General features: G+C 43.7%; 1 protein-coding gene across 1 annotated transcript in view; it reads left to right on the top strand.

Moving 5' to 3' along the window:
* The window catches only part of syt7a (synaptotagmin VIIa), a 700,876-nt gene that overhangs the window by 352,997 nt on the left and 320,973 nt on the right, over nt 1–26,906 (top strand). The window contains exon 2 of the mRNA XM_067993814.1: nt 356–459. Within this exon, the coding sequence (XP_067849915.1) occupies nt 356–459 (104 nt within the window). The remainder of the gene's footprint in view (nt 1–355; nt 460–26,906) is intronic.

Below are 26,906 nucleotides of genomic sequence, written 5' to 3'. Positions count from 1 at the left end.
GTGCACAGTATGTTTATCGTTGCTAAATGCCACATTAGCTAACGAATAGTGTTTGAAGTGAATGCAAATTATTAAGAGGACAGCAAGAACAGTTACTAGTGTAATATTTATTTAATTTAAAAATGTCATCAAATTAGTAATTAACCCTAAATGTGCAGAATATAAAGATGCATGTTACATTGATTGCATCCACTTGGAGGAGAAAAGAACTAAAAGGAAGTCTTAATTGTTATCAAAAAAATTAGGTCATTGCCAGTCAGCGGTGGTGTGCAAGGTACTGAATTTTTGTGTTCACCTGTAGTATGGATTTTGAACAAGTGGCACTAATTCGTTCCCCATCCTTGTTCTCCTGCAGATTCATTCACCCTGGATGTGGCTCTAATCTCAGCAGCTGTGGTAATTTGTCTTGCTGCGATGGTCGCCATGTGTGGCATCTGCAAATGGTGTCAACGCAAACTGGTGAGTTCAGCTTCCGGTGATGTTCAATTGGCTGAGTGAGTACAAAAACATACCTGCATGCTGACAATGATGATCTCTGAGTGGTCTTGCAGTCTACCACTGGAGAAATATATCCACTGTTTCCCTCCACACTACCACGTTGCAAACAAAATGTAAGCAGCAGCTTTGGTCATGAAAAATACTTGCCTCGATTCTGATTGCTGTGCAGGTGTTGCTAACTGTTGGTCGGAGATATTTCTGTCTCCCTGATTATTCCCAAATGATAATCGTGGAAGACAGTTGGTGCAATTAGCATGGCTGTGTAATAATGTTTTTAAAATCCTGACAAGAATCAGAAGTTTTTAAGTTATGGGAATTATTTAAATATGTAAAATATCTGCAGAATGAAGGTGAGCCATACGATCAGCAAGACCAAATGAGACTGTTTTTAGTCAAAGTATTTATATTCATACCGTTCACCTTGGCATTATTAATGAAGATGTCTCTTTATAAAAAAAGAACTTTACTATGGTTACTTCGCGAAGGTGGTGCATCAGCGTTACTCAGTTGGTAGCACATTAGGATTTCAGCGAATAACCTTGGCTAACACTCCAGTGCAGTACTGAAGGAATGTTGCATTGTTAAAGGTGGTGTCCTTTGGATGAGAAACTGTTGCAACTCTAAAAGATTAAAGGGCATATTTTTCTGCCCTGTCCTGGTGCTAGAAAGAAGCAGGATTACCAAGTTTTCCTGTCCCAGGCCTGGGGGCAGCCAGGCATAGGACCAACCCCTGACAGGGTTTAACGCCAGCGGAGAGGGGACAGATGGAGCTTCAGGCCTCAGGCACCTTTTGGCTGATAATGGACATTAGTTAGCCAGAAGATCGCAATATAAATGGGAGATCTTGAGGTGTCTAGCTAGTATTAATAATAGTGGCCCTATTTTCAGTGTGTGACCTGCCCTGGGACTACCGTGGACCCTCCGATTGGTGGGGGTTCAGGGAACAGGTCATGGCGCCATGCTTACTTGGCACCAATGATGGGAGCATCAAACAAGCAATACAGAATTGTGGTAGGAGTCTGGGAGTGGCTCCTTCCACCTTATTCAAACAGCGATTTGGGCCAGCACCAATGCAGACACAGGCCAAGCTCCATCTTTCCAGGAAAGCGCAGGAAATGCTGGGACAATATAAAAGAGACATAGAGACAGAGATCTAGGTTTCTGCTCCATTTTCCTGAGCTGAACATTCCCTGAGGGCAAGGGTCAGGAGAATCCACTGTTAAGGGTTTATATCTAAATTAGATTAATTATGTTTGAAATGATTATGTTTTAATATATTTTAATCTTTTACCTGTAAACGTATTGATTGTGAGGTATTATTAAGTAGTTAGATAAAAATTAGAGACTACATTTCTCGCCACTTGTTTCACAGTGTCATTGTTGAATAATGATATTTATGACACTGGTTGACCAATCTAACATAGCAGTCTATGTTACTTCAGTTTCTCTCTTCCTGCATTTAGTATTATGCAGTTTGCATTATAGGCCATATTGTACCTCAGTTCAGCTCCAATCTCTTCTGTAGACTTCAGAGCAACCATCAATCAACCTCAGAGTTTCATGATTCCAATTTTACTGCAAACTACATCCAATGTCACGAAGACCTACTTCTGTCAGTCATGGCCAGTGTTTACAGTATGTGTTTATGAACGTGCATTTGGTGAAAGAAGATCTAATCCATAGCAACTAAGTTATTATTGTCCATGGCACAGCTCCTCCTAGTCAGAACATTTTGGTGGACATTAACAGATGCTAATTTGACAAGCAGTAATTAGCTAGCTATTGCTATTGAAGAGTCTTGTCAAACGTATTCAAATCTAGAGGCTTTATAATCAACAGGTTACAAATTGTATGACTGCTGTTAAGTGTAGCAGACCAAAAAACGATTGGAAAATTGAGGCAATTGGTGCATTTTAATTATTTTGTTACGTGGCTGGTAGAGATAATATTTTACAATATTATTTGGTATGTTTGTCTGACAAATTTTGTGCGTAAGTTTTTATGCAGTTGTTCTCCCTGATCTCTCCCCTACCTCTGTCCCTCCCTTCCCCCAAAAACCATACTACTGCAAAGTTGGGTGCTGGAACTGTTCAAATCAAAGGCTGCTCCAAGTTTGGCATCAATGGAAGTGTGCCAACTACGTTTTCATTATCCTCTTGTGTTTATTGGTTGTGCTGTTACCATCGAGAATTTGCAGTACCTTTCAACAAGTGCGCTATTTGTAGTTCATATTTTATATTTTTGCAGTACTGAAAAATACTCAGGAAAAGTTTATGCTAAGTGGTTATTTTTTTGTGTGCACATGAGTATGTGCTGGGAAATACAAGATGTAACTGTTTGAAGCAGCGAACATTGCACATCTGTGGCAACTCATGGCAGAAGTGGAGAAGGGAATAAGAGCAGATGGGCGACTGGGACAGAGTAATGGTGCAGGGCAACAAAGAGAAGACTGAAGGCGACAGATATGCAAGAGGTGGGGAAATAGAATAAAGATCTATTATTCTTTTAATGGATGTATAGTTACTGAAGTTGGGATTGGTATTAATTTAATTTTAATTATGTTGTCAAAGATTTTGAGGACTGTATTGTTTTATTTCTCCAATCTATCATTGATATGGTTCAATAGTCAGAAACCAAATGAGGGCTTGTTCTTTGCGGCTGATGGCATGAGAACTTCAAAAGGTACGCCACTGTGGTTAGATTATGTGCTTTCTAGTGCTCGGCATAAACTAAATTATTGGATGGCTGAAACATAAGATCAGCCCAACAAATTGGTGAACAGCTATTCTTTATATGTTAATCCATATAAAAACAATGTTGAATTTAAGCACAAGAAGAAACACAATTAAACTTTGCCTCTTTGGAGCTAGCCTGATGACTCAGTAGGTAAATGCATTGCATGCTGTGGTACTAAGCCATACAGACCAGGAAGTAAGATTCCTGGTCAATGCTGAGTTATCCAATCTCAGCCAGGACAGCAGTGGAGATGCTACAATAAAAACACAAAATGCTGGAAACACACAGAAGCGCAGGCAGCATCTGTGGAGAGAGAAACAGAGTTAACGTTTCAGGTCGATGACCTTTCATCAGAACTCAGTGGAGATGCTACATTTTGCCTTTATTGAGGGGATAAATAGTCCCAAGTTACTGCTCTGGGTTGTTGTCTGTTGACTTCTTCTGAAAATGTGCAAGTCCTCTTGGATGTTTGTCGAGGACAGTGTTGGATTCAGCACTGATGGTCCCCACAGTCTGCTGGTACTGTCCGAACTCATACATGAAGAGAAGCCACTCAAGCAAGGAAGCATCTGTGAATTCGTACCCTAATACAAGTCTCATTACCTTCAGGGGAGAAGTGGAAAGTGGAGGATGGAGCACTACTTCTCCAGTACTGTGGATTATCCAATAATTTACACACATACTTTGTCACTGACCTCATTCAACAATAATTGATATGGCCAAGTGAAAAATTTGTTGTTGGGGATATAGTGATTTTAATCAGAGACGAGCAAAAAAGCAGGGACATGCATTGCAGCATAACATGGGTAGACAGACTATATCTTTGGCAGCAAATAAGCCATAACACTTTGTCAATTAGCTGGTGTAGCTAGCTCCTGTTTAACAGTACCAGGTTATCCTTGCCATCTCCATCACTGCAAGATGGATCATCGCTGCAATTTTTTCAGTAATCCATTTATTCTCACATTACTGAACAATCAATTGTGTAATAGAGAAAGCAGAAACAAATTCTGCCTGTAAATTAGGTTGCAGTGCCATTTTGTATGTAGTGCATGTTTTGTCTTTTACTGTGATTGCTGTTGGTTTGGCCAGAGTGACCACATTTTTTGTCTTTGTGGAGCATTTGGGTGCATGCCACGAAGCCCTGCAGACCAAAACTAAAGTTTAAATGAATGCTCCCATAAATTTACATTTATCTCAATACTAACAGATCATGATCTTCAGACACAGGATTTACCCACTAATTTGGGAGCAGGATTCCAAATTGCCAGGCCTAAATAGGAGAAACAAATGGAATATGAAGTATAAGTATAAATGGAAACAGTTGATGGGGCTTTTGGTTGGCTCAGGTGGATGAGACATTAAACTGACTGCCTGTTCAGGTGATATAAAAGATCCCATGGCACTATGTGAAGATGAGTAGGGGAGTTCTCCCGATGTCCAGCCAACAATTATTCCTTAACCAGCAATACCAGAGCGGACTAACTGGTCACTTATTGTTGTTTGTGGAAGCTCGCTATGTGTAAATTGGCTGCAGAGTTTTCCTACATTACGACAGTGACTACACTTCAAAAGGTACTTCATTGTTTGTGAAGCACTTTGGGATGTCCCAAGGAAGGGAAAGGCACTATACAAAAGCAAATTCTTTCTTTCATGGGCTAGATAACCAGAGCTAACAGACCACATATGGCTTATGGGCTTAGTGTGGACCGCTTATAGTTAGGTGCTTAGCTTGGTACAAGGTCACTAGGTTTTGGTCCGATAGGGGTCAGGCAGCTTCCCTTGGGATTGAGACCACTGGAGTCAAGTTTTCAGAAGGCCTTTAATAAAGTCTCACATAAGAGGTTAGTGTGTAAAATTAAAACACATGGGATTGGTGGTAATATACTTGCATGGATTGAAAATTGGTTAACAGACAGGAAACAGAGAGTAGGAATAAATGGGTCTTTTTCGGGGTGGCAGGCGGTGACTAGTGGGGTACCGCAGGGATCAGTGCTTGGGCCCCATCTATTCACAATATATATCAATGATTTGGATGAAGGAACAAAATGTAATATTTCCAAGTTTGCTGACAACACAAAACTAGGTGGGATCATGAGTTGTGAGGAGGATGCAATGGTGCTTGAAGGCAATTTAGACAAGTTGAGTGGGTGGGCAAATACATGACAAATGCCGTATAATGTAGATAAATGTGAAGTTATCCACTTTGGAAGGAAAAACAGAAAGGCAGAGTATTTTTTATATGGTGATAGATTGGGAAATGTTGATGTACAAGGGACCTGGGTGTCCTTGTACACCAGCCACTGAAAGCAAACATGCAGGTGCAGCAAGCAATTAGGAAGGCAAATGGTATGTTGACCTTCACTGCAAGAGGATTTGAGTACAAGAGCAAGGATGTCTTACTGCAGTTATACAGGGCCTTGGTGAGACCGCACCTGGAGTATTGTGTGCTGTTTTGGTCTCCTTACCTAAGAAGGGATATACTTGCCATAGAGGGAGTGCAACGAAGGTTCACCAGACTGATTCCTGGGATGGCAGGACTGTGGTATGAGGAGAGATTGTGTCAACTAGGCCTGTATTCACTCGAGTTTAGAAGAATGAGAGGGGATCTCATTGAAACATATACAATTCTGACAGGGCTAGACAGACTGGATGCAGGGAGGATGTTTCCCCTGGCTTGGGGGTCCAGAACGAGGGGTCACAGTCTCAGGATATGGGGTAGGACATTTAGGACTGAGATGAGGAGAAATTTCTTGACTCAGAGGGTGGTGAATCTGTGGAATTCTCTACCACAGAAGGCTGTGGAGGCCAAATCACTGAATATATTTAAGAAGGAGATAGATAGATTTCTAGACACAAAAGGCATCAAGGGTTTTGGGGAGAGAGCAGGAATATGGTATTGAGATAGAGGATCAGCCATGATCATATTGAATGGCGGAGCAGGCTCAAAGGGCCGAATGGCCTACTCCTGCTCCTATTTTCTATGTTTCTAAGTTATGACTTGAGTCCAGAGTTTACTGCCACTTTTATATGGTGAAGAAGTGGAAACTGCAAAGGAGCAATAATTCTGGCAGTATAACTGTACCCTTGTAACATATTTATCAGACAAATAATGTCTTGATCTGAGCTACCATATCACCTAAACAAAAAATGAATGAAAACATGCTGCCATGTATGTCTACCTCTAACTGAGATTACTTCCACAAATTATGTCTGGACCCGTCAGCAGAACCCATACATAATGACCTAGGAAACTAGCAAAAGCAAGAAACTTCAAAAAGTTGACATAGCCACATAAAGTGTGACATAGGATTGTCATAACTTAAATTTCAGGTATACCCAACATTCCACCCCTTGATAGGGAAATTATCTGGCCTCTTGTGCATCCCCCACTTTCTTCACCCCACTATTAGTGGCCGTGTCTTCAGCTGCCTACGCCCTAAGCTCTGGCATTCTCTCCCTAAATCTCTTCACCTGGTGTCCTTTAAAACGCTTCTTAAAACATATCTCTTTGACCAAACTTTTAGCCACCTGTCCTAAAGTCTCCTTCTTTAACTCGGTGTCAATTTTTGTCTGATTACACTCCTGTGAAGCACTTTGGGACATTTTGCTACACTAAAGGCACGATATAAATGCAAGTTGCTGTTATTGAAAGATCAAGGTAAACATTTTGGGAATTTCCCTCATTTCATGTGGAAAATTCGGGAGCTGATATGTATTTGTGTTGATATGTATTCGCACTGTCTTGCCAAATCTGATTGTTAACTTGTTTAAAATTGCTTATACAATTGTCACGGTGACGTGGACACCCTTCGGCCCCCTGCTCATATTGTCATTCTTCTTCTCCACCGCCGACCACCACCACCACCATTTTATGCAGCATGTTTCACTCCCTTTCTTCTCCAGTTAATGCTAGCACTCTTCAACCTCTAACCTTCAGTTCACATTGGTACTTTTCTCCAGTTCACACTGGTACTATTCTTGTCTGATTCACTCCTCACCCACTCCTCGCTGCTGCAGGTGATTAAAACTCCATTACATGTGGGTGGAAATCTCTGATCTCACTATTTTCACCTACAGCAGGTAACAGAGATCCAATTCCTTGGGGTATATTTACAGGTATGGGTGAGGAGAGAAGAAGGGAGTGACGTTGATTTTCATCTACAGACCTGGGCTAAGCCTGAAACAGTGCCTGTCTATGGAAAATATGGACAGTTGGCATATGAGAGAGCAAGAGTGATGTCACAGAGAGACCAGGCATCTTCTCTGAGTGAAGTATTAATTCAGTTCACTACTCTTCTGAGACAAGGATGAAATTCAAACAGGTTTATTTTCTGCCTGTACAGCAAGCAGATTTTAAATTTGCCTATCTGGTGGAAAAGTTACATGTCTACACTCTAAATATGTTAATGAATTAGCCACCTGAGAGGACAGACAGGGCCCCAATTTAAAGTCTCATCCAAAGGACGGCACATCCGACAGTGCAGTTCTCCCTCAGTACTCCCTCCTATGAGGAGAGATTGAGTAGAATGGGCCTATATTCTCTGGAGTTTAGTAGAATGAGAGGTGATCTCATTTAAACATATAAGATTCTGAGGGGGGGCTTGACAGGGTAGATGCTGAGAGGTTGTTTTCCCTGGCTGGAGAGTCTAGAACTAAGGGGCATAGTTGCAGGATAAAGGGTCGGCCATTTAGGACTGAGATGAGGAATTTCTTTACTCAGAGGGTCGTGAATCTTTGGAATTCTCTACCTCAGAGGGCTGTGGATGCTCAGTTGTTGAGTTTATTCAAGCCTGAGATAGATAGATTTTTGGACTCTAAGGGGATTGGCCAGGAAAGTGGAGTTGAGTTGGAAGATCAGCCATGATTTTATTGAATGGTGGAGCAGGCTTGAGGGGCCGCATGGCCTACTCCTCCTATATCTTATGTTCTTACTGCACTGGAATGTCAGCCTAGCTTATATACTTAAGTCTCTGGAGTGGGACATGAATCCACAACCTTCTGACTCCTGCAAGAGTGCTACCACTGAGCTGCGGCTGACGCAAATTAGTTTCCAGTAGCTACTCCCTGTAAGCAACGACGGATTGCCAGGCAGAATATCAACCTCCTGCCTCGTTTATGACCCTGAGTTGAGTATCAATAGCTTGATAGAGACAATAAAGTGAACCAGACTAGGCTAGCAGTGATTTCCTTGTGGGAAAAGTAAAGAGTATCACATTGGCCATGCAAGTCTGAGTAACCAAAATGTAACTTCATTCAGAACAAAACATAGTATTGATTGGGGGAAAAGTGGTAGATTTTATAACAGAAAAGGGACAGGACCATCTCTGTAAGATAAGCTGGAATCTCCATGTCACAAATGCAAAGAGTGCTCAGTCAGCTCAGCAAAGAACTACATTGCTATAAGTGTCCCTGAACTAGAGGGAAAAGGTCAGCCTGACTTCTGCGCTAATTGCCATCTGTGCCCTGCTTGAGAGTATGTATGGATGTTAGGAAAGGACAGGATCATGAATAGCCTACTGACACTCACTGTCTGGGCTCAGCCATGAAGACTAGACACTCAAGTGAAGTACCAGAGGAGAATTGAACTCCAAGAAACCAGCACCCTTACTGCCACCTAGACTGAGAACAAAGTTAGCTAAATGGAGTTAAGATACAGATCAGCCATGATCTAATTAAATGTCAGGTCAGGCTTGAGGGGCTGAATGGGCCAATTCATGTTGCTACGTTCTTATATTCCTATCCCAGTGTTGACTTACTTATGGAAGAAATTATAAATTGCCCTATATAAATGAATTTAAAAACATACAGGGAGTTGACAGGCTATAAATCCACTGCTGTGAGGTTCAGTGTCTACATTTGTGGGTTCAGATTAGCAGATAACATCAGTTTAAAGTTCAATGGACCAGTGGGAAAATATAACATTTTAGTATTAGTGTCTAGCATGTACCACTGGAGGGCACTGCAAGCTTTATGAAGCTCATTAACAACATCAAAGAGTAGCACTCCAGCGCTGTGACAGTCTAGTAATAGTATCTCCACTGTGTGCAAGGATGTTGACCCTATTTACATTAAGATGGTGGGACTGGTTTTGGTGCAATAACAATGGCTGAAGAACGGTGCAACTGAAAGTAACCTAGTCACCATCTAGTTATTAAGTGACAAGAAGGTCGGCATAGCAATGATGCATTTCTATTATGCAGATTTTTACAAAGAGTATATTTCTTTATTTTTACAATGGAGGAAATGTAATAAGAGGAGCAGTTTGACCTGGAATGGGGACAGTCTGATAGGAATTTAAACACATTCATGGGCGAAGAGTCCACAGTCAAACCCTTGAACCAGTTGTGCTTCAAAATGAGCCCATGAAGTTTTCAGAGGAATGAATACAGTCAACACATACAGAAGATAATAGGGAGAATTACTACTAATTATATGATCAAACTATGGAATTTGGGAAGAGGTGTATTGATGCCTTTCATCTCCTATTAACCTCACCGTGCATTTGAAGTGATTTGTGAGATTTTGTTTGGTTTTTATTTTTGGAAAATCTTTGAAGCAAATTAAGATCCTTACTGAAATGTACAAAATAGTTTGGAAAATATTAGTTTCTCTTCTCTCAGTCTATGGTATTAATTTCCTAAGAGTTCAATTATAGGCTCTTCCAATGGCTCAGTGAGTTTAGCTGAACCTGACAAACCAGGAAGGTCGAAGATACAATGCCCAATCTGTGCTGATCTCAATTCTAGTGGTGATAGGGCGCTACAGTTGGTTTAGGAAGGCCAAAATCAGTCAAAGGTCCACCTTCTGATTGCGCCTGCTGGAACTCTATATGTGTGTGTGTGTAGACATCTGGTGAGGACAGGGATCATCTTAGTTGTAATGCCCCCTCATTGTCCAGGGTCACTCATGAATAATGACCAGTGAGGCAAAGAACAGGCAACAACTGTCGACTATGTAACCATACCCCAACAAGGAATCAACATCTTTGCTAGGAGGGAGAGAAGGAATTTGGTGAGGATAAACAAAATTACTTAGAGATTTGGGGGTAAATTTTAACCCCACGAACTGGTGGCTTGGGGCCGGATGGGATGGTAAAAATCGTTTAAAAAAAAAAGTAAAACCTGACCCCAATCCGCCCACTTCCGGTTTTAACAGAGGCGGGTCGAGAGGCGGGTTGGTCAGTGAAATCTTTTAAGAAGGCTGCGGGACATTTTGACAGGTTTTTTATTTTTAACTCCTGGGGGACAGAATTTCTGGGCTTTCTGCTTCACGCCACATAAGAGGAGGCGAGAAGTCCCAGCTCAGCAGGTAAGTGCCTTTATTGCACTGCTTGTGGGCCCGGAGGAGCAGGAGTCTTTCCTCCCAGCCCAACAGGGTTCCTGCCACGATCCCACACACGCGATCGACTGAGCCTTTCTCCATGTCCGACTCTTCCCCACTCCCCCCCACGATCTCCGACCTTTGCCCCCTCCTACGATCTCTGACCTTCCCCCCCCTACAATCTCTGACCTTCCCCCCCCCCCCCCCCCCACGATCTCCAACCTCCCCCCCCCGCTCACGATCTCCGACCTTCCCCCCGCTCACGATCTCCGACCTCCCCCCCGCTCACGATCTCCGACCTCCCCCCCGCTCACGATCTCCGACCTCCCCCCCGCTCACGATCTCCGACCTCCCCCCCGCTCACGATCTCCGACCTCCCCCCCGCTCACGATCTCCGACCTCCCCCCCGCTCACGATCTCCGACCTCCCCCCCGCTCACGATCTCCGACCTCCCCCCCGCTCACGATCTCCGACCTCCCCCCCGCTCACGATCTCCGACCTCCCCCCCGCTCACGATCTCCGACCTCCCCCCCGCTCACGATCTCCGACCTCCCCCCCGCTCACGATCTCCGACCTCCCCCCCGCTCACGATCTCCGACCTCCCCCCCGCTCACGATCTCCGACCTCCCCCCCCCCGCTCACGATATCCGACCTCCCCCCCCCGCTCACGATCTCCGACCTCCCCCCCCCGCTCACGATCTCCGACCCCCCCCCCCCCGCTCACGATCTCCGACCTCCCCCCCGCTCACGATCTCCGACCTCCCCCCCGCTCACGATCTCCGACCTCCCCCCCGCTCACGATCTCCGACCTCCCCCCCGCTCACGATCTCCGACCTCCCCCCCTCCTCACGATCTCCGACCTCCCCCCCTCCTCACGATCTCCGACCTCCCCCCCACGACCTCCGACCTCCCCCCACCCCCCACGATCTCCGACCTCCCCACCCCCCACGATCTCAGACCTTCCCCCTCCCACGATCTCTGACCTACCCCCCTCCCACGATCTCCGACCACCCCGTCTGAGCCCCTGATGACCCCCCTCCCAGATATCCGAACCTCCCCCCGACTGAGCACCTGATGACCCCCCTCCCAATGATTTCCTCTGAACCCCAACCCTCTTTCCCCGCCCCAGATGACCGAGCCCCCGCCCCATCTAAGACTTACCTGCTGGCATCGGCTCCCTGACTACTCTCCCATCCGACTGACAGCCAGCCATTCAATCTGGCTGGCCTGTCAGGCGGGAAATCTACAGAAAAAAAAATGAAAGATGCCCTTACGTCAAAATCGTAAGGACATCCGGAAAACTTCCAGGTTTCCCGTCAGGAAATCCCCCCCTCGCCCCACCCTCTTCCAGGCTCCCTGTTAAAATTTGCCCTTTGAAGCTTGCATTTTGCAGGACACTTCAGTTATTGTTATGCAGCAGAAAAGTAGTATAGGACTAAATTATAAAAGGTAGTTAGTTTACATCTTCCCCAGTCCCACAGCATAATTGCATAAATGGCAGTAATTATCCTTTATTCTCTCCTATTATTATGCCCAATACTTTTTTGTTATTTGGCATGGCAGATCCCAAAGCAGTAAGTGGTTCTGTCCATTCTCTTTTTGAGTAGAGAATAAGTATTGATAAGGGTTGATGAGAGTTCGCCCTCATCTCCTCTTCCCAGTTATTGTGCCTCTGCTTGGGGGGGGTGAACATCACCTTTTGATTTCTACCCCTCCCCCCATTCTTCCCCTATTGGAGACACCTGGCATTGACTTGGTGCCTGCTCGTAACAGCTTCTGTGAGATCTAGAACATAGTAACCCCAGAGTTTCAAACCTGTGTCTCACCTCTCTGTGGTACTGTCCCAACTACAATTGCCATTACATTAATTCCTGGTGATGTCTGAGACAATAACAACTTGCAACTGGACAGATATCCCTATACTATCAGTTATACCTGCCACTACTGATGTTTTCTTTGTCTATGCTTCATTAAAAGCTAAGATTCTTTTCTTTTTAAAAATAAATAAAAGTTTGTTTTGTAGAAGAAAATATGTCCCAGCACAACTAACATATGATTCTGCAGTTTGTTTTGCATGCACTGTTCCATGAACAGAAACTATCCAAAGATTCATCACCAAGCTGATGACATCTCTTTCGTAGAATTCACTGCAACAGTACCAAGTGTCCACAATGTTTATGCTGCCACTCTGAACTCGTTATCATTAAACTCGCTGTAATCTTTAGCTAGTGATTTATCATTCTATAAATGTTCTCTTTTCCATGGCGTCATTCAGTCGGCAGGCCTGCAGTGTAAACAGTCCTGTAGGACTTAAGAGCTGTAAAGTGTGTTCCTTGGAAGTGATGTGCCAGAGCTTTTGGCTAATGTATGTGCACTACCTGGAGAATAACGAATTAGGGGCATTCATGCCTGTTGACATAATTTTACAAAGAGCAGTGTTTGCGCATAGTATTAAGTGACATTTTAGAATGTTTTGTGTTCAGAACAGTATTGCAGTTAAACCTCTACTGATAAAAGAAAGCTTGTTTTTTGTTGAAAGGTCAGAGTGGAGTTATCAAGTTAGCTCCAACCCTGTTGGTCATGTAAATATTTCTCCATGTGACTGGGTGGCACTGCTGGTTGCAGATGCTCTGAGGTTTTAACAAAAATGTGAAAAAAGCTGGGGATTGATTATGTATTTTAACGGTTTTCCCATTAATTGTTCATATCGTGACTTTCTCTTTCTCTTGCTTTCTTTTTTTCTTTCTTGTCCAAAAAATTTTTCTGTACTCAGGTCGATTCCCCAGCTGCTCCAGGCTACACATGGCTAACAGCAGGAGTGCTTCGGGCAAGATAAACGAATGCCATTACTTCTTTGTCATTGCTGTGCTACAATCTGACAATTGTATCGAGATTGGAGAGCACGTTGAATTACTCTGTTACCGACTCAACTGAATTCTCCTTTCAAAACTAGTTTCTTTCCCTTGTCCCCCCCCCATTTCTCTCCCCCCCCCTCCCCCATTCCTCTTTAATAGCACTTCACAAATGGGTTTCCAATCTGAAATCTTAATGAGCCATTCCAGGCTCCTGAAGTCAGATTTTTCGCTTGCACCTGGATTGACAGGACAGAAGCACTGTGCCCGTATCCCTGCACTGAGTGGGAAGGCAGATGGTAGCAGCAAGACAAAGATCTGTTGCAAACTGGTATTCTCTGTCTCTGCACATCCCTTAATGAGCAATGGGCTACAGTAACGCTGTCACATAGGCCTCCTGCCTGCTTGATAGGTTGCAAACACAAAAAAAAGCAAAGAGCAATATGCCAGATCAGACAAGTAAACTGGGAAGCAGGAAACCTTGGCACTCTGAAGGCATGTTTACATTACTGGAGTACTGTTGTTGTGTGGGTCTTGCATAGTTGACAGCATTCTTAAGTATTAATTACTTGATCCAGTAGCACTTTCGACTTGTGGTTTTATTTAACTTTGTTCAATTAACCCATACCTGGTGGATGCAGAGAAACTGTTTGGAGACAGCGCAATTTTGTAGATCATTGTAACTACGGCCTCCATACAACCAATTGTTCTTCACTGGAACTGCATGAGACTAGCGACAGAGTTCAAATATAAAAATAGGAGAGCGGATTCATTTGGTGTTATCTTCCAGAACCTGGACTGCACCGAACCAAAATATAAAAGGTCCTTGAGAGTTCAACATTCCTTTAATCAGGGTTCAAAATCAACTTTCCAGTTTATGAGCAGACAATGCTAAGAGAATAAAAACAATGAAAGCTGGGGAATTTATTTTTCTTTAAACTTTTGGTTTTACTTAACTTTGTTCAATTGATGGATGCAAAGAAACTGTGTGGAAATAGAGCAGTGAAAGGTTTAATCCTCTGTGGTAGCTCAGTCCCTAACCCATTTGTAAAATCCCTTCGTGTGCTATTTTAACATATCTGTTCTTTCGATGGTGTTAGCCAATGCATCAAAATATTGCACAAAGGAATTTTATTGTAAATGTATTATACAGAGTTCTCAAATACTTTGGCAAGCTCTTTTGTCATTTTTCTCCTCAAAAAATTCTAGCTTTTTGTTTTTAAAATTACTTTTGATCAATGCTTATTTTAAATGATGTGGAGATGCCGGTGATGGACTGGGGTTGACAAATGTAAGGAATCTTACAACACCAGGTTATAGTCCAACTGTTTTATTTGAAAATCACAAGCTTTCGGAGGCTTTCTCCTTCGTCAGGTGAGCGAGTGTGGGATTCAATGGAAGGTTACCGCATTTATAGTCAGAGAACAATACCTGGTGATTACAGATAATCTTTCCAACTGCCCGTTGTCAAGGCAATCAAAGTGTTCAGACAGAGTGATGTTACCTACAGGACCACCGAATACACAAACGGCCAGAACAAAAGACAGACAGAGAGAGAGAGAGAGAAACATCTGAAAGGAAGAGAAAGACAGAGAATGACCCGTTGTGTTAAAAACAGATAACTTTTTTTCGCTGGTGGGGTTACGTGTAGCGTGACATTGGGTTCATGTCACGCTACACGTAACCCCACCAGCGAAAAAAAGTTATCTGTTTTTAACATAACGGGTCATTCTCTGTCTTTCTCTTCCTTTAGGATGTTTCTCTCCCTCTCTCTGTTTTGTGTTCGGGCCGTTTGTGTATTCGATGGTCCTGTAGGTAACATCACTCTGTCTGAACACTTTGATTGCCTTGACAACGGGCAGTTGGAAAGATTATCTGTAATCACCAGGTATTATTCTCTGACTATAAATGCAGTAACCTTCCATGGAATCCCACACTCGCTCACCTGACGAAGGAGAAAGCCTCCGAAAGCTTGTGATTTTCAAATAAAACAGTTGGACTAAAACCTGGTGTTGTAAGATTCCTTACATATTTTAAATGAGAGCTTGCACATCTTCAATCTGGACAGTGCAATCCTCTACTGTGTGATCTCTGAGTCAGGTACAGTGATAGACACAACATAGGAGCATCGGCACAATGCATGGCAGAAAAGAAGGAATCAGAATGCAAAAAATGCTGGCTTTGGTGGTATAGCAGAGAATGTGTCTTAATTTTTTATTAAATGAATTTTAAAATCAGAAGTTTTAAAAAAAAAGTATTAAGAGTATTAGAAGCACCATTACGATATCAGAGATTACGCAGCTGACATTAGACAAAGGAATACCACCTCATTTCCAACTTGCACTGCAAAAGTTTGTGATTGCTGATGCTACAGGACATGGTTATGAACTTTTCCAGCAAGCTTTCTGCAAGTAATTAGAATGCTACCACTGGTGAGGTAACTTATTTCCATAAATCTGCTCCCTTGTGTTGCCAACAAGCTGTCTCAGTGGGCTCTTTGTATTTGTGAAGAATGACCCAAAAATAGATATCCATGTTTCTCACCTGGTCATTCTGTTGGGCAGTGGGGGGAGAGAGGCAGGAAATATAACCTAACATCCTGTGAGGTCAAATAAAAGATGTCTGCGTTTGACCCGATTGCTCCCATCATGCCAACCTGGAAAACTAGCAAAAGCTGATCCAACACCTTTTCCAAAAAAAACCCACAAATATAGCCTTATAACAAATGAAATCAAATAGTTACACTGAATTGCAGTGAAACACAGTTTTGCCATAACTTAAGCTGCAGGTGTACCCAACAATCTGTCACTGACATTGCAGGAGAAAAAGCTTATGTACACAGTTTAGATTTACTAATTTCTGAAGAGGGCTGCGAGTGCTAAAAGTGCAAGATTTGTTTTCTAGAAGGATCTGGAGGCACCACCTCCACCACCTCATTCATTTTTTTTGGCACTTGATTCAGAGTATTTTTCAGCATTTTTGGAGTCAGCTGTTCTGCCTTTTGAGCCAAAAATACTTTCTCCTGGAAGTCTTAGGGATATTTAAGTATGAAAGTAAGTTAGTTGTACAGACCTGAATACAACTATGGGAATTTAACCTTGGGTACATCATATTGTTTTTTAAACTGAAGCCCTTTACAACATGGATATACCCAACTAACTTACAGTGCCTAACAGATCCTAGGTAGATCTATCACAGCAACAGATTTCATTAATCATGCCAGATATGCTGCATAAAGAGAGGGGGAGTAATGGTTTAACCTACATTATTATGACATGACAAGTGTCACCTTATTTTTTCAGTGCTCTATGGATTTTTTGCCCAGTGATGCCAATAATACCATCTCTGAGGGAGAATACTGAAGGTAATTCTACTGTCCTGTCCAGTCCTCAGCCTGGGTGCAACTAGGGGAAAGATGAACTGAATTTGTGAATTATTCTTTTCAGTTTTAAAAATATTCTGGAACTGGTCCTTAAATTTATATACAAAGCAAGATTATCTGCACATTGCGCTACTGCATAATCTTTCCTCCTCAACCACCTCGTGACCATGACTGTCTCACCAAGGATGTGAGCGAGAGCTGGACCTGTCTGGCTGGGATGGAGATCACCTCGTACAAAAGGTAAGTACTGTACAACATTAATAAAGACTAGAATGGTCTCCTGGGCTGCTTTTTTTAAAAATTCGTTCATGGGATGAGGGTGTCGCTGGCAAGGCCAGCATTTATTGCCCATCCCTAATTGCCCTTGAGAAGGTGGTGGTGAGCCACCTTCTTGAACTGCTGCAGTCCGTGTGGTGAAGGTTCTCCCACAGTGCTGTTAGGAAGGGAGTTCCAGGATTTTGACCCAGCGACGATGACGGAACGGCGATATATTACCAAGTCGGGATAGTGTGTGACTTGGAGGGGAACATGCAGGTGGTGTTGTTCCCATGTGCCTGCTGCCCTTGTCCTTCTAGGTGGTAGAGGTCGTGGGTTTGGGAGGTGCTGTCGAAGAAGCCTTGGCGATTTGCTGCAGCGCATCCTGTGGATGGTACACACTGCAGCCACAGTGCGCCGGTGGTGAAGGGAGTGAATGTTTAGGGTGGTGGATGGGGTGCCAATCAAGCAGGCTGCTTTGTCCTGGATGGTGTCGAGCTTCTTGAGTGTTTCTGGAGCTGCACTCATCCAGGCCAGTGGAGAGTATTCCATCACACTCCTGACTTGTGCCTTGTAGATGGTGGAAAGGCTTTGGGGAGTCAGGAGGTGAGTCATTCGCTGCAGAATAACCAGCCTCTGACCTGCTCTCGTAGCCACAGTATTTATGTGGTTGGTCCAGTTAAGTTTCTGGTCAATGGTGACCCCCAGGATGTTGATGGTGGGGGATTCGGTGATGGTAATGCTGTCAAATGTCGAGAGGAGATGGTTAAACTCTCTCTTGTTGGAGATGGTCATTGCCTGGCACTTGTCTGACGCGAATGTTACTTGCCACTTATCAGCCCAAGCCTGGATGTTGTCCAGGTCTCGCTGCATGCGGGCACGGACTGCTTCATTACCTGACGGGTTGTGAATGCAACTGAACACTGTGCAATCATCAGCAAACATCCCCATTTCTGACCTTATGATGGAGGGAAGGTCATTGATGAAGCAGCTGAAGATGGTTGGGCCTAGGACACTGCCCTGAGGAACTCCAGCAGCAATTTCCTGGGGCTGAGATGATTGGCCTCCAACAACCACTACCATCTTCCTTTATGCTAGGTATGACTCCAGCCACTGGAGAGTTTTCCCCCTGACTCCCATTGACTTCAGATTTACTAGGGCTCCTTGGTGCCACACTCGGTCAAATGCTGCCTTGATGTCAAGGGCAGTCACTCTCACCTCACCTCTGGAATTCAGCTCTTTTGTCCATGTTTGGACCAAGGCTGTAATGAGGTCTGGAGCCGAGTGGTCCTGGCACAACCCAAACTGAGCATCGGTGAGCAAGTTATCGGTGAGTAAGTGCCGCTTGATAGCACTGTCGACGACACCTTCCATCACTTTGCTGATGATTGAGAGTAGGTTGATGGGGCGGTAATTGGCCGGATTGGATTTATCCTGCTTTTTGTGGTCAGGATATACCTGGGCAATTTTCCACATTGTCAGGTAGATGCCAATGTTGTGGCTGTACTGGAACAGTTTGGCTAGAGGCGCGGCTAGTTCTGGAGCACAAGTCTTCAGCACTACAGCCGGGATGTTGTCGGGACCCAGAGCCTTTGCTGTATCCAGTGCACTCAGCCGTTTCTTGATATCACGTGGAGTGAATCGAATTTGCTGAAGACTGGCTTCTGTGATGGTGGGGATATCGGGAGGAGGCCGAGATGGATCATCCACTCGGCACTTTTGGCTGAAGATGGTTGCAAACGCTTCAGCCTTGTCTTCTGCACTCAGGTGCTGGAGTCAGCCATCATTGAGGGTGGTGATGTTTACAGAGCCTCCTCCCGTTAGTTGTTTGATTGTCCACCACCATTCGCGACTGGATGTGGCAGGACTGCAGAGCTTTGATCTGATCCGTTGGTTGAGGAATCGCTAAGCTCTGTCTATAGCATGTTGCTTCCGCTGTTTAGCACGCATGTAGTCCTGAGTTGTAGCTTCACCAGGTTGGCACCTCATTATTAGGTATGCCTGGTGCTGCTCCTGGCATGTTCTTCTACACTCTTCATTGAACCAGGGTTGATCCCCTGGCTTGTTGGTAATGGTAGAGTGAGGAATATGCCGGGCCATGAGGTTACAGATTGTGCTGGAATACAATTCTGCTGCTGATGGCCCACAGCGCCTCATGGATGCCCAGTTTTGAGCTGCTAGATCTGTTCTGAATCTATCCCATTTAGCACGGTGGTCGTGCCACACAACACGTTGGATGGTGACCTCAGTGCGAAGACGGGACTTCGTCTCCATGAGGATGGTACGGTGGTCACTCCTACCAATACTGTCATGGACAGATACATTTGCGACAGGTAGATTGGTGAGGACAAGGTCAAGTAGGTTTTTCCCTTGTGTTGGTTCACTCCCCACTTGCCGCAGGCCCAGTCTGGCAGCTATGACCTTCAGGACTCGGCCAGCTCGGTCAGTAGTGGTGCTACCGAGCCACTCTTGATGGACATTGAAGACCCCCACCCAGAGTACATTCTGTGCCCTTGCTACCCTCAGTGCTTCCTCCAAGTGGCGCTCAACATGGAGGAGGACTGACTTATCAGCTGAGGGAGGGCGGTAGGTGGTAATCAGCAGGAGGTTTCCTTGCCCATGTTTGACCTGATGCCATGAGATTTCATGGGGTTCGGAGTCAATGTTGAGGACTCCCAGGGCCACTCCCTCCTGACTGTATATCACTGTACCGCCACCTCTCGTGGGTCTGTCCTGCCAGTGGGACAGGACATACCCAGTGATGGTGATGGAAGAATCTGGGACGTTGGCTGAAAGTTATGATTCTGTGAGTATGGCTATGTCGGGCTGTTGCTTGACTAGTCTGTGGGACAGCTCTCCCAATTTTGGCACAAGTCCCCAGATGTTCATGAGGAGGACTTTGCAGGGTTGACTGGGCTTGGTTTGCCTTTGTTGCCTCGTGGTCCGATGCCGGGTGGTCCGTCCAGTTTTATTCTCTTACTTTTTTTCACGAGATTTTACAACTGAGTGGCTTGCTAGGCCATTTCAGAGGGCAATTAAGAATCAACCACATTGCTGTGGGTCTGGAGTCACATTTCGGCCAGACCGGGTAAGGACGGCAGGTTTCCTTCTCTGAAGGACATTAGTGAACCAGATGGGTTTTTACGACAATCCAGTGGTTTCATGGCCACCATTACTGATACTAGTTTTTTTAATTCCAGATTTTATTTAATTAATTGAATTTAAATTCCCCAGCTGCAGTGGTGGGATTTGAACTCACGACTCTGGATTATTAGTCCAGTAACATAACCACTATGCTACCTAATCACCTAAGGGGGTTGGAGAGCAATTTTACAGATTATTTTCCCTTCCTAATTGGCCTGGGTTTTAATCTGGATTTTCGGCTCACCCAGACGATTACATGGCTTTCGGGTGCAGTGGAGAGTGTATGTATTGTGATGTATAAGACATCACAGTTGTGTGGACAGGCTGGATGGACCAGTGAGTTTTTTCCTGTCTGTCATTGTTCATATGTTCGAAACATTGAAACTGAAAGTGGGCTCCAATGAATGATAGAGCAGCTCTGTAGAATGTGAGAAATTTAATGGGGTGGCTGGCGACAAAAGCCTGAAACACGTTCAAAATGGTTGCAGGATCCGAGTGCTGATAGTCAGTGTATGTTGACAGATACGCAATGTTGACAGCTCTGGGTTTTTGTCAGTGATCCTTTGTGATCAGCCAAGAGAAAGTTTGCTTCCTGGGGACCAGAATGATCTATCAGCTCGCTCCACAGATCAAATTTTCTGTTCTGGTGTCCAACGTTATAGTGAATACAATGAGTTCATTATATACACACTAATCAGGCAATTATTATACATTTGAGAAATATATAAAATGTTGTGAGAAATCTTGTGAAGTCCAAGACTCTTGGAACTTTATTGTTTATATTTATATAATTTTAAAAAGATTTGCAAACTCAGTCAACTGATCAGCACAGTATCATTCAACTGGTTGCCAAGTATCAGTATAATAAATGTAAACAATCTTACAACACCAGGTTATAGTCCAACAATTTTATTTGAAAATCACAAGCTTTTGGAGGCTTCCTCCTTCGTCAGGTTAATAAGACATCAACGAGCAGATATGGTATAGAAAAGGTGGCAGAAATTTGATTTTAGAACAGGAACGAAAATATCACAAAGTAATCTTAAATGGAATAAAAAGCGTGAGCCAATTTCTAACTTGTGCGTTACCGGCTGGTTGTTTCTCCATTTTTTTCTTAATCTGTTCTTGCTGTCACTAGTTTTTCTGTTTCTGTCATCAGCCTCTTCACTTGCTGCAGTCCACTGGTTCCTTCATTGGGTTGCCAACCCTCCAGGATTGTCCTGGAGTCTCAAGGAATTGAAGATTTATCTCCAGGACACTGCTGCAAACAATCCTGGAGAAAAATCATCTTGACATTAAAAATAATTGTATGCTTTTTTAAAATTTTCTTTGAACACTTTTGCTTATTAGTTATTAAAAAAAAACCATTGGCGATGGGAAAAAGATCTGTTAAACTGAAGTTGAGAATCATCCAGTCGGGTAATGAAGTTTGTTCGCTTCTCAATTGTGTGGGAAGGCGATGTGCCGCTAGCATGGACATATTGGTAGACCAATAGTGGAGGCGGGGCACTGAGAGACGGGAGGTCATGTGATGAAACCTCCAGGAATATGTCCAATCTGAGTTGGCAACCCTATTCCTTCACCTACGAATGGATTGGGAGAAAATAATTCAATTTTACTTCAGGGACATTTCTGTGCGCCGCCTCACAAGTCATGTGACGCAGCAGCTGATGAGCAGCAGTGACTGACGAGGAGCTCTGCAGAACACAGGAACTGAAAGTCGATCTGCTTTATTTACCTATTCAGTAGTAAAAAGCTGCCAGTAGTAGCGTTGCTGTAATATTGGGAGAATTTTCAGTGTCGCAGTCTATGAGCTGAAATCCCAAACACAATTCCCTGGAAGTGGTGGCAGTCTAAGGGTTAAAAACCTTTGATCTTCTCAGTAACACCACATGACATCAGTATCAATCACTGCAGCAGGTGGGCAAATATGTAGAGAGAATTCTGTTATGTTTCAGTTCAAAACCTCGAAATCTTTACTAAATGGAGTACAATTCCATTATTGATCTCCCTTAGTTTACTGTTTCTGGTCATGATGGCTTTTGCAAACACAATGTAGGCCCTAAAACTGATTTGCAGTTTTCCAGCAGGACAATAGAGATAAATGAAAACTCCTGATATGTGACTCAGAGCAAACAGTGTCACTACGCAACAGCAAACCCTCTGTTAGGAACAAATCACTTAAATAAATGTGTGGACTTGCTCTGTGGAGTCAATTACCGCCATGATAGTTCTGGCACAAAGCACTATAATGCATTGCATTCAAAGATACTTATTTATTCTCATAAGGGATCGTGGGGAAACATGTTCAAACAGGAACCCGTGACCTTGTTGCTTTGCTCTCACATGTTCACCTTTTTTGGTGCTGCTGTTCCTGAGGAAGACCTGTTAGAAGCCAGAGATAGGAACAGGAGCAGGCCATTCAGCCCCTCTTTCCTGTTCTGCCATTCAATTAGATCGTGGCTGATCTGTATCTTAACTCCATGTTAATCTGTGAATCCCAAAACTAAGAGAAAGGGGTCTAGTTGCAAGGAGTTAATTTTAAATGGAGACCTGCCAACAGCTTGTGAGTCCCAAGACAACCTATAATCTCCAACACCATCAGATCTCTGGAAGGCAAGTCTTTTACATGGCAGAGTTCCTGCCAATGGCAGGAGTGTCATAAGTCTACCGTGGACAGCAAACCTTCAGGATAGAAGGGCCTTGAGTCACATACACCAGAATGTCCCAGGTTCAGTTCTCAGTCCGTGCCATGTTAGTTGATCTCAGCCGGGCAGCAATAGAGACACTGCAATTGGTCACACCTCCCCAAGGTAGGGAAAGGAAAAATCATCCAAAATTATTCTGCAGTGATTCCTGCTGGATATTGCCTGTGCGTGAATGCTGGTTGAGGACAGTTTTAAGCTTGACTGTTACGCCTCTACAACAATCAAAGTGCCTGCCGACACACACTATCCATACCCATGAATAAAAATACCATGTGCTCAGCCATCTAGTAATTAGAGATGTAATTAATATAAAAACACTAGGGCTGAATATCCTCTGCTCTGCACCCAAATAGTACCTGAATAATGAGTTGAATATAGAGGAAAAATGAGAGCTGATCCTTTGATCCTATTCTCCTGAAAAGCACTGCACATGAACTTCCAGGATGACCTTTCTGGTGTTTGCACCCCCTGTTTTGGATCAAAGCTGTCTGCGGTAGAAATTCCTTAGGGCTAGTTTCCTGGCCCGAAATGAGCACTGTGACAAAGTGCGGTCCCGTACTCAGGGCTTCACCTTCAGGGTCACAGAGATAACCCAATCTGTCCCTCCGTTCGAGGCAGGGATGGGCGAAGTATTGACAAGGGTTTCAGGCAGGGAGGAGCACAGGGCTGAAGCCTACGTGAGATACATCTCCATCCCTGACCACATGGTCTTTCTATTGCAGTCACGCTGATTCCGGAGCCACGTCCTTGACTATTACTGATCCATCCAGATGTTGTTGCAACATGCATGGGTGAAAGCAAAACAAGGGGTCGAGGTCCAGGAGAGAGTGGGGGCCCAGGCTGGGAGATAGAATAAGTGAAGGAGATGTAATTGGAAAGCCCGTTTAAAAGCTGCTGGTGACAATGAAGATACAATGCATGAGTGAACAGCAAAGCTGGAAGTTAGTTATGAGGTCATCTTCAGCAATACAATAAGAAAGTACATGTTACTTAAGTGTCCTCTGTTCACAGTACATGAAAGATACAGACTGAAAGTGCATTTCAAGATGATGTCAAAAATCACAAGAGGACACTCATGCAGTTTACAGTCAGATGAACACCTTGAGTGTTTTGCAGCCTTGAGTGGGCCCCCAGCCATCTAACTGCTGCCACATTTAGTCATACTGCTTCACATCAAGTGAAAGAGAGATAGGAAAAAAGTTTTACAACTGTGCTAAGGTCACAATAGCGTCAGCCGCCAGCAAGAGTGTCCTACTGAGAAACAGGACACTCTGTATCATGGATATGCGTCAGACATGAAGTTCAGTTGCATTGTAAATTTTCTCTCATAGTTCATGACTTTACCTGATCCCTGGACTGGATTGATCATTGGCTGACTCTCAATAAATGCCCATCACTATCAGCCGATTAATATAATTTGTGTTATATCGATATTAGCGTTTCTTTTCTAAATGAAAAAAATGGTGTTTCGGGAGCCGTGCAATCATACTGGGCTGGTGCTGCTGTTTGTTGTGGATCCTATTGATGTGAGAAATCAAAATGTTGGTGCATTTGTTAGAGGTCAAGTGGTATGCTCCTCCATAAAATTTTGAATTTGAACATTCAAAACTTTACTAATTCTGATTAATGTAAGCACTTTTATATTTCACAATTAATGGAATCTTAATTTAAAATAAAGGCACTTAGATTTAAATTTTCAACCAGATCATTACTTTCTCAAGAGTTAGCTCAACAGACACACTCTCATAACCACACCCTCCTCAGTTTGCAGAGGACATTTACCCCTCCAGACCTATTCATAGAGATACCGTACCCCATGCAATTCCCCACCCTTTCATAGAGACACACTCTTTTCCTCCAACCCTCCCAGTTCATTCTGCCACTCCCCTCCCTCTCCCCTTCCCTCAATTCAACTTGGCATTATTATCCTCCTCAAGTTCAAGCTGGTCCTCAACATCCTGCCATCTTTCTTCAAGTTATGATGGAATTCTGCTCTTCACGCCTTTCAACTGAATGGCAAGATTGATTGATAACATAGTTGTCCACATAGTGGGAAATAACTCTTTTGATCTTGTGTGTTGTATTTTGTTTTAGGGACCCAGAGCAATGGTATAATAGGTGAGTGTATTCCCAGTTTCATCAGTTCCCTGTTTAATCATTTGTTTGCACCTTACAGCAGTGAGATGGGAAATGGTGGGCAGGAACTTGCCTATGTTACAACTTTTAAACACTTAGATTTTGAGATATTAATGACCTGGACTTGGGTATTCAGGGCTGCCGGGCTACGGGGAAAGAACAGGGGAGTGGGACTAATTGGATAGCTCTTTCAAAGAGCCGGCACAGGTGTGATGGGCCAAATGGCCTCCTTCTGTGCCATATCATTCTATGATTCTGAAAAATTGAGTTTTAGACACTTTCTGAGACAATTTAAATTATTAGGTGCATCCAGCATTGTACTGCTGATTATTGCTTTTGCTTCTGATTAATTATAAATCTTGTAAATAATTTCAAGTGCTAGATTTAACTTGAATGATACGGACTGACATCATGGCTTATCTACCTTTTGGAGTGGACAGGAATGCTTGGTGAGCAACTTGTGCAGCCTCCAATGTGAAATAACTTGGTAAAAGAGTAATTATTATACCTATGACACATTACCCCATTTCATGACATATCTAAAGATGTAAACTTCTGATCATGGGAAACACAATGGTGGGAATTTTAACTCCCAGGCTGGAAGCCCATTTGATTTTAATGGCCAGGCTTCATTAACGAGCCTCTGGCCGACTTTGCACCCAAAACAGGAGGGAAGTCGGCGGGATGCGGTGGAAAGTCAGGCAGTGCGGAGACTGTCCGCTGGGGCCAAGGTACGTGCAGGGGCGGGTTTCACGGCGGTCTTCAGTTTGTGAGGTGGTTGGTGGGGGGGGGAGTTGTCCAAGACAGGGGAGACCTACACTTTCCTTATGGAGCCCTGAGGAATGCTTCTGCTCCTTCTGACCCCACAAAGGAAAGTTTTAAACTTACCTGGAATGGTCTTCAGACCTGGTCGTAGGAGGCTGCTGCAGGTGCTTCGCTCTCTTCTGGGTTAAGATGACGTCGGGGTCCTGTTGACGTAGTAGGATCCCGATTTGCATAAGTGTATGAGGCTCCCTCCTGACTCAACAGACACCTAAAAAATCAAACATTTTAAAATTGGCACAAAGTGGGGATTTCACCTACTCCATTTTAACTGCCTGCCCACCGGGTTCCTGCTGGGCAGGGCGAGTTAAAATTCCCCTCGATCTGTCTATGGAACTGCATTTTGCTGTGAACATGAGTAAGGAGAGATTGTGAATTTTAACACACTATACTGTATAATTGAGTTGTAGAGGAGGTAGAGGAAAGGGAATCTTAATGGTCATTTAATCTCTGCGTAATGGACACATTAAAAATGACATGGTCACACTGAATGCTCTGTCTGTCAGTATTGGCAAGACATCTTCCCATCTAGCTGCATCTGGAACTGCATTGAGAAAAAAATCCATATGCATTATCTATTGTGGTGTAGTTTGCCTGTGGAGGTTAGAACCACAGCCAGTTTTTAATTCTCTCAAGAATTTTGTCAGTAATGGATAATGAAATGGAAAATCAGCTTTGGGGTGTTTTTTTTGTTTTAAATGTATTGCATTTTAGGTTTAGTGCCAAGCGGTTGACAATAAGCTGCCCTAGTCTTGACCTCTATGAGCACGAAATACAATTTCAGGGATTGATTATTGGATTCAGTTTGGGGGGAGGAAGATGGAGTGTGATAGTAATTAGTATAGACATAAGGCAAGATATGTGAAGTAGAAAAGGTGATATTTTAATATGACATTGAAACATTGGCAGCTACTTTAAAAACTAATTAAATTGCATCAAATTATGGTGACATATTCTTTTTTGAACAATTTTGATAGTTGGTGTGAGAGGGTTAACAAATTTATGCTGAAGTAGCAATATTCACTGTGCTGATCAAGCTTATATATTTGG

Source organism: Heptranchias perlo, chromosome 12 (assembly GCF_035084215.1).
Source record: "Heptranchias perlo isolate sHepPer1 chromosome 12, sHepPer1.hap1, whole genome shotgun sequence".
NCBI lineage: Eukaryota > Metazoa > Chordata > Chondrichthyes > Hexanchiformes > Hexanchidae > Heptranchias > Heptranchias perlo.
This window is presented reverse-complemented; position numbering and strand designations above follow the sequence as displayed.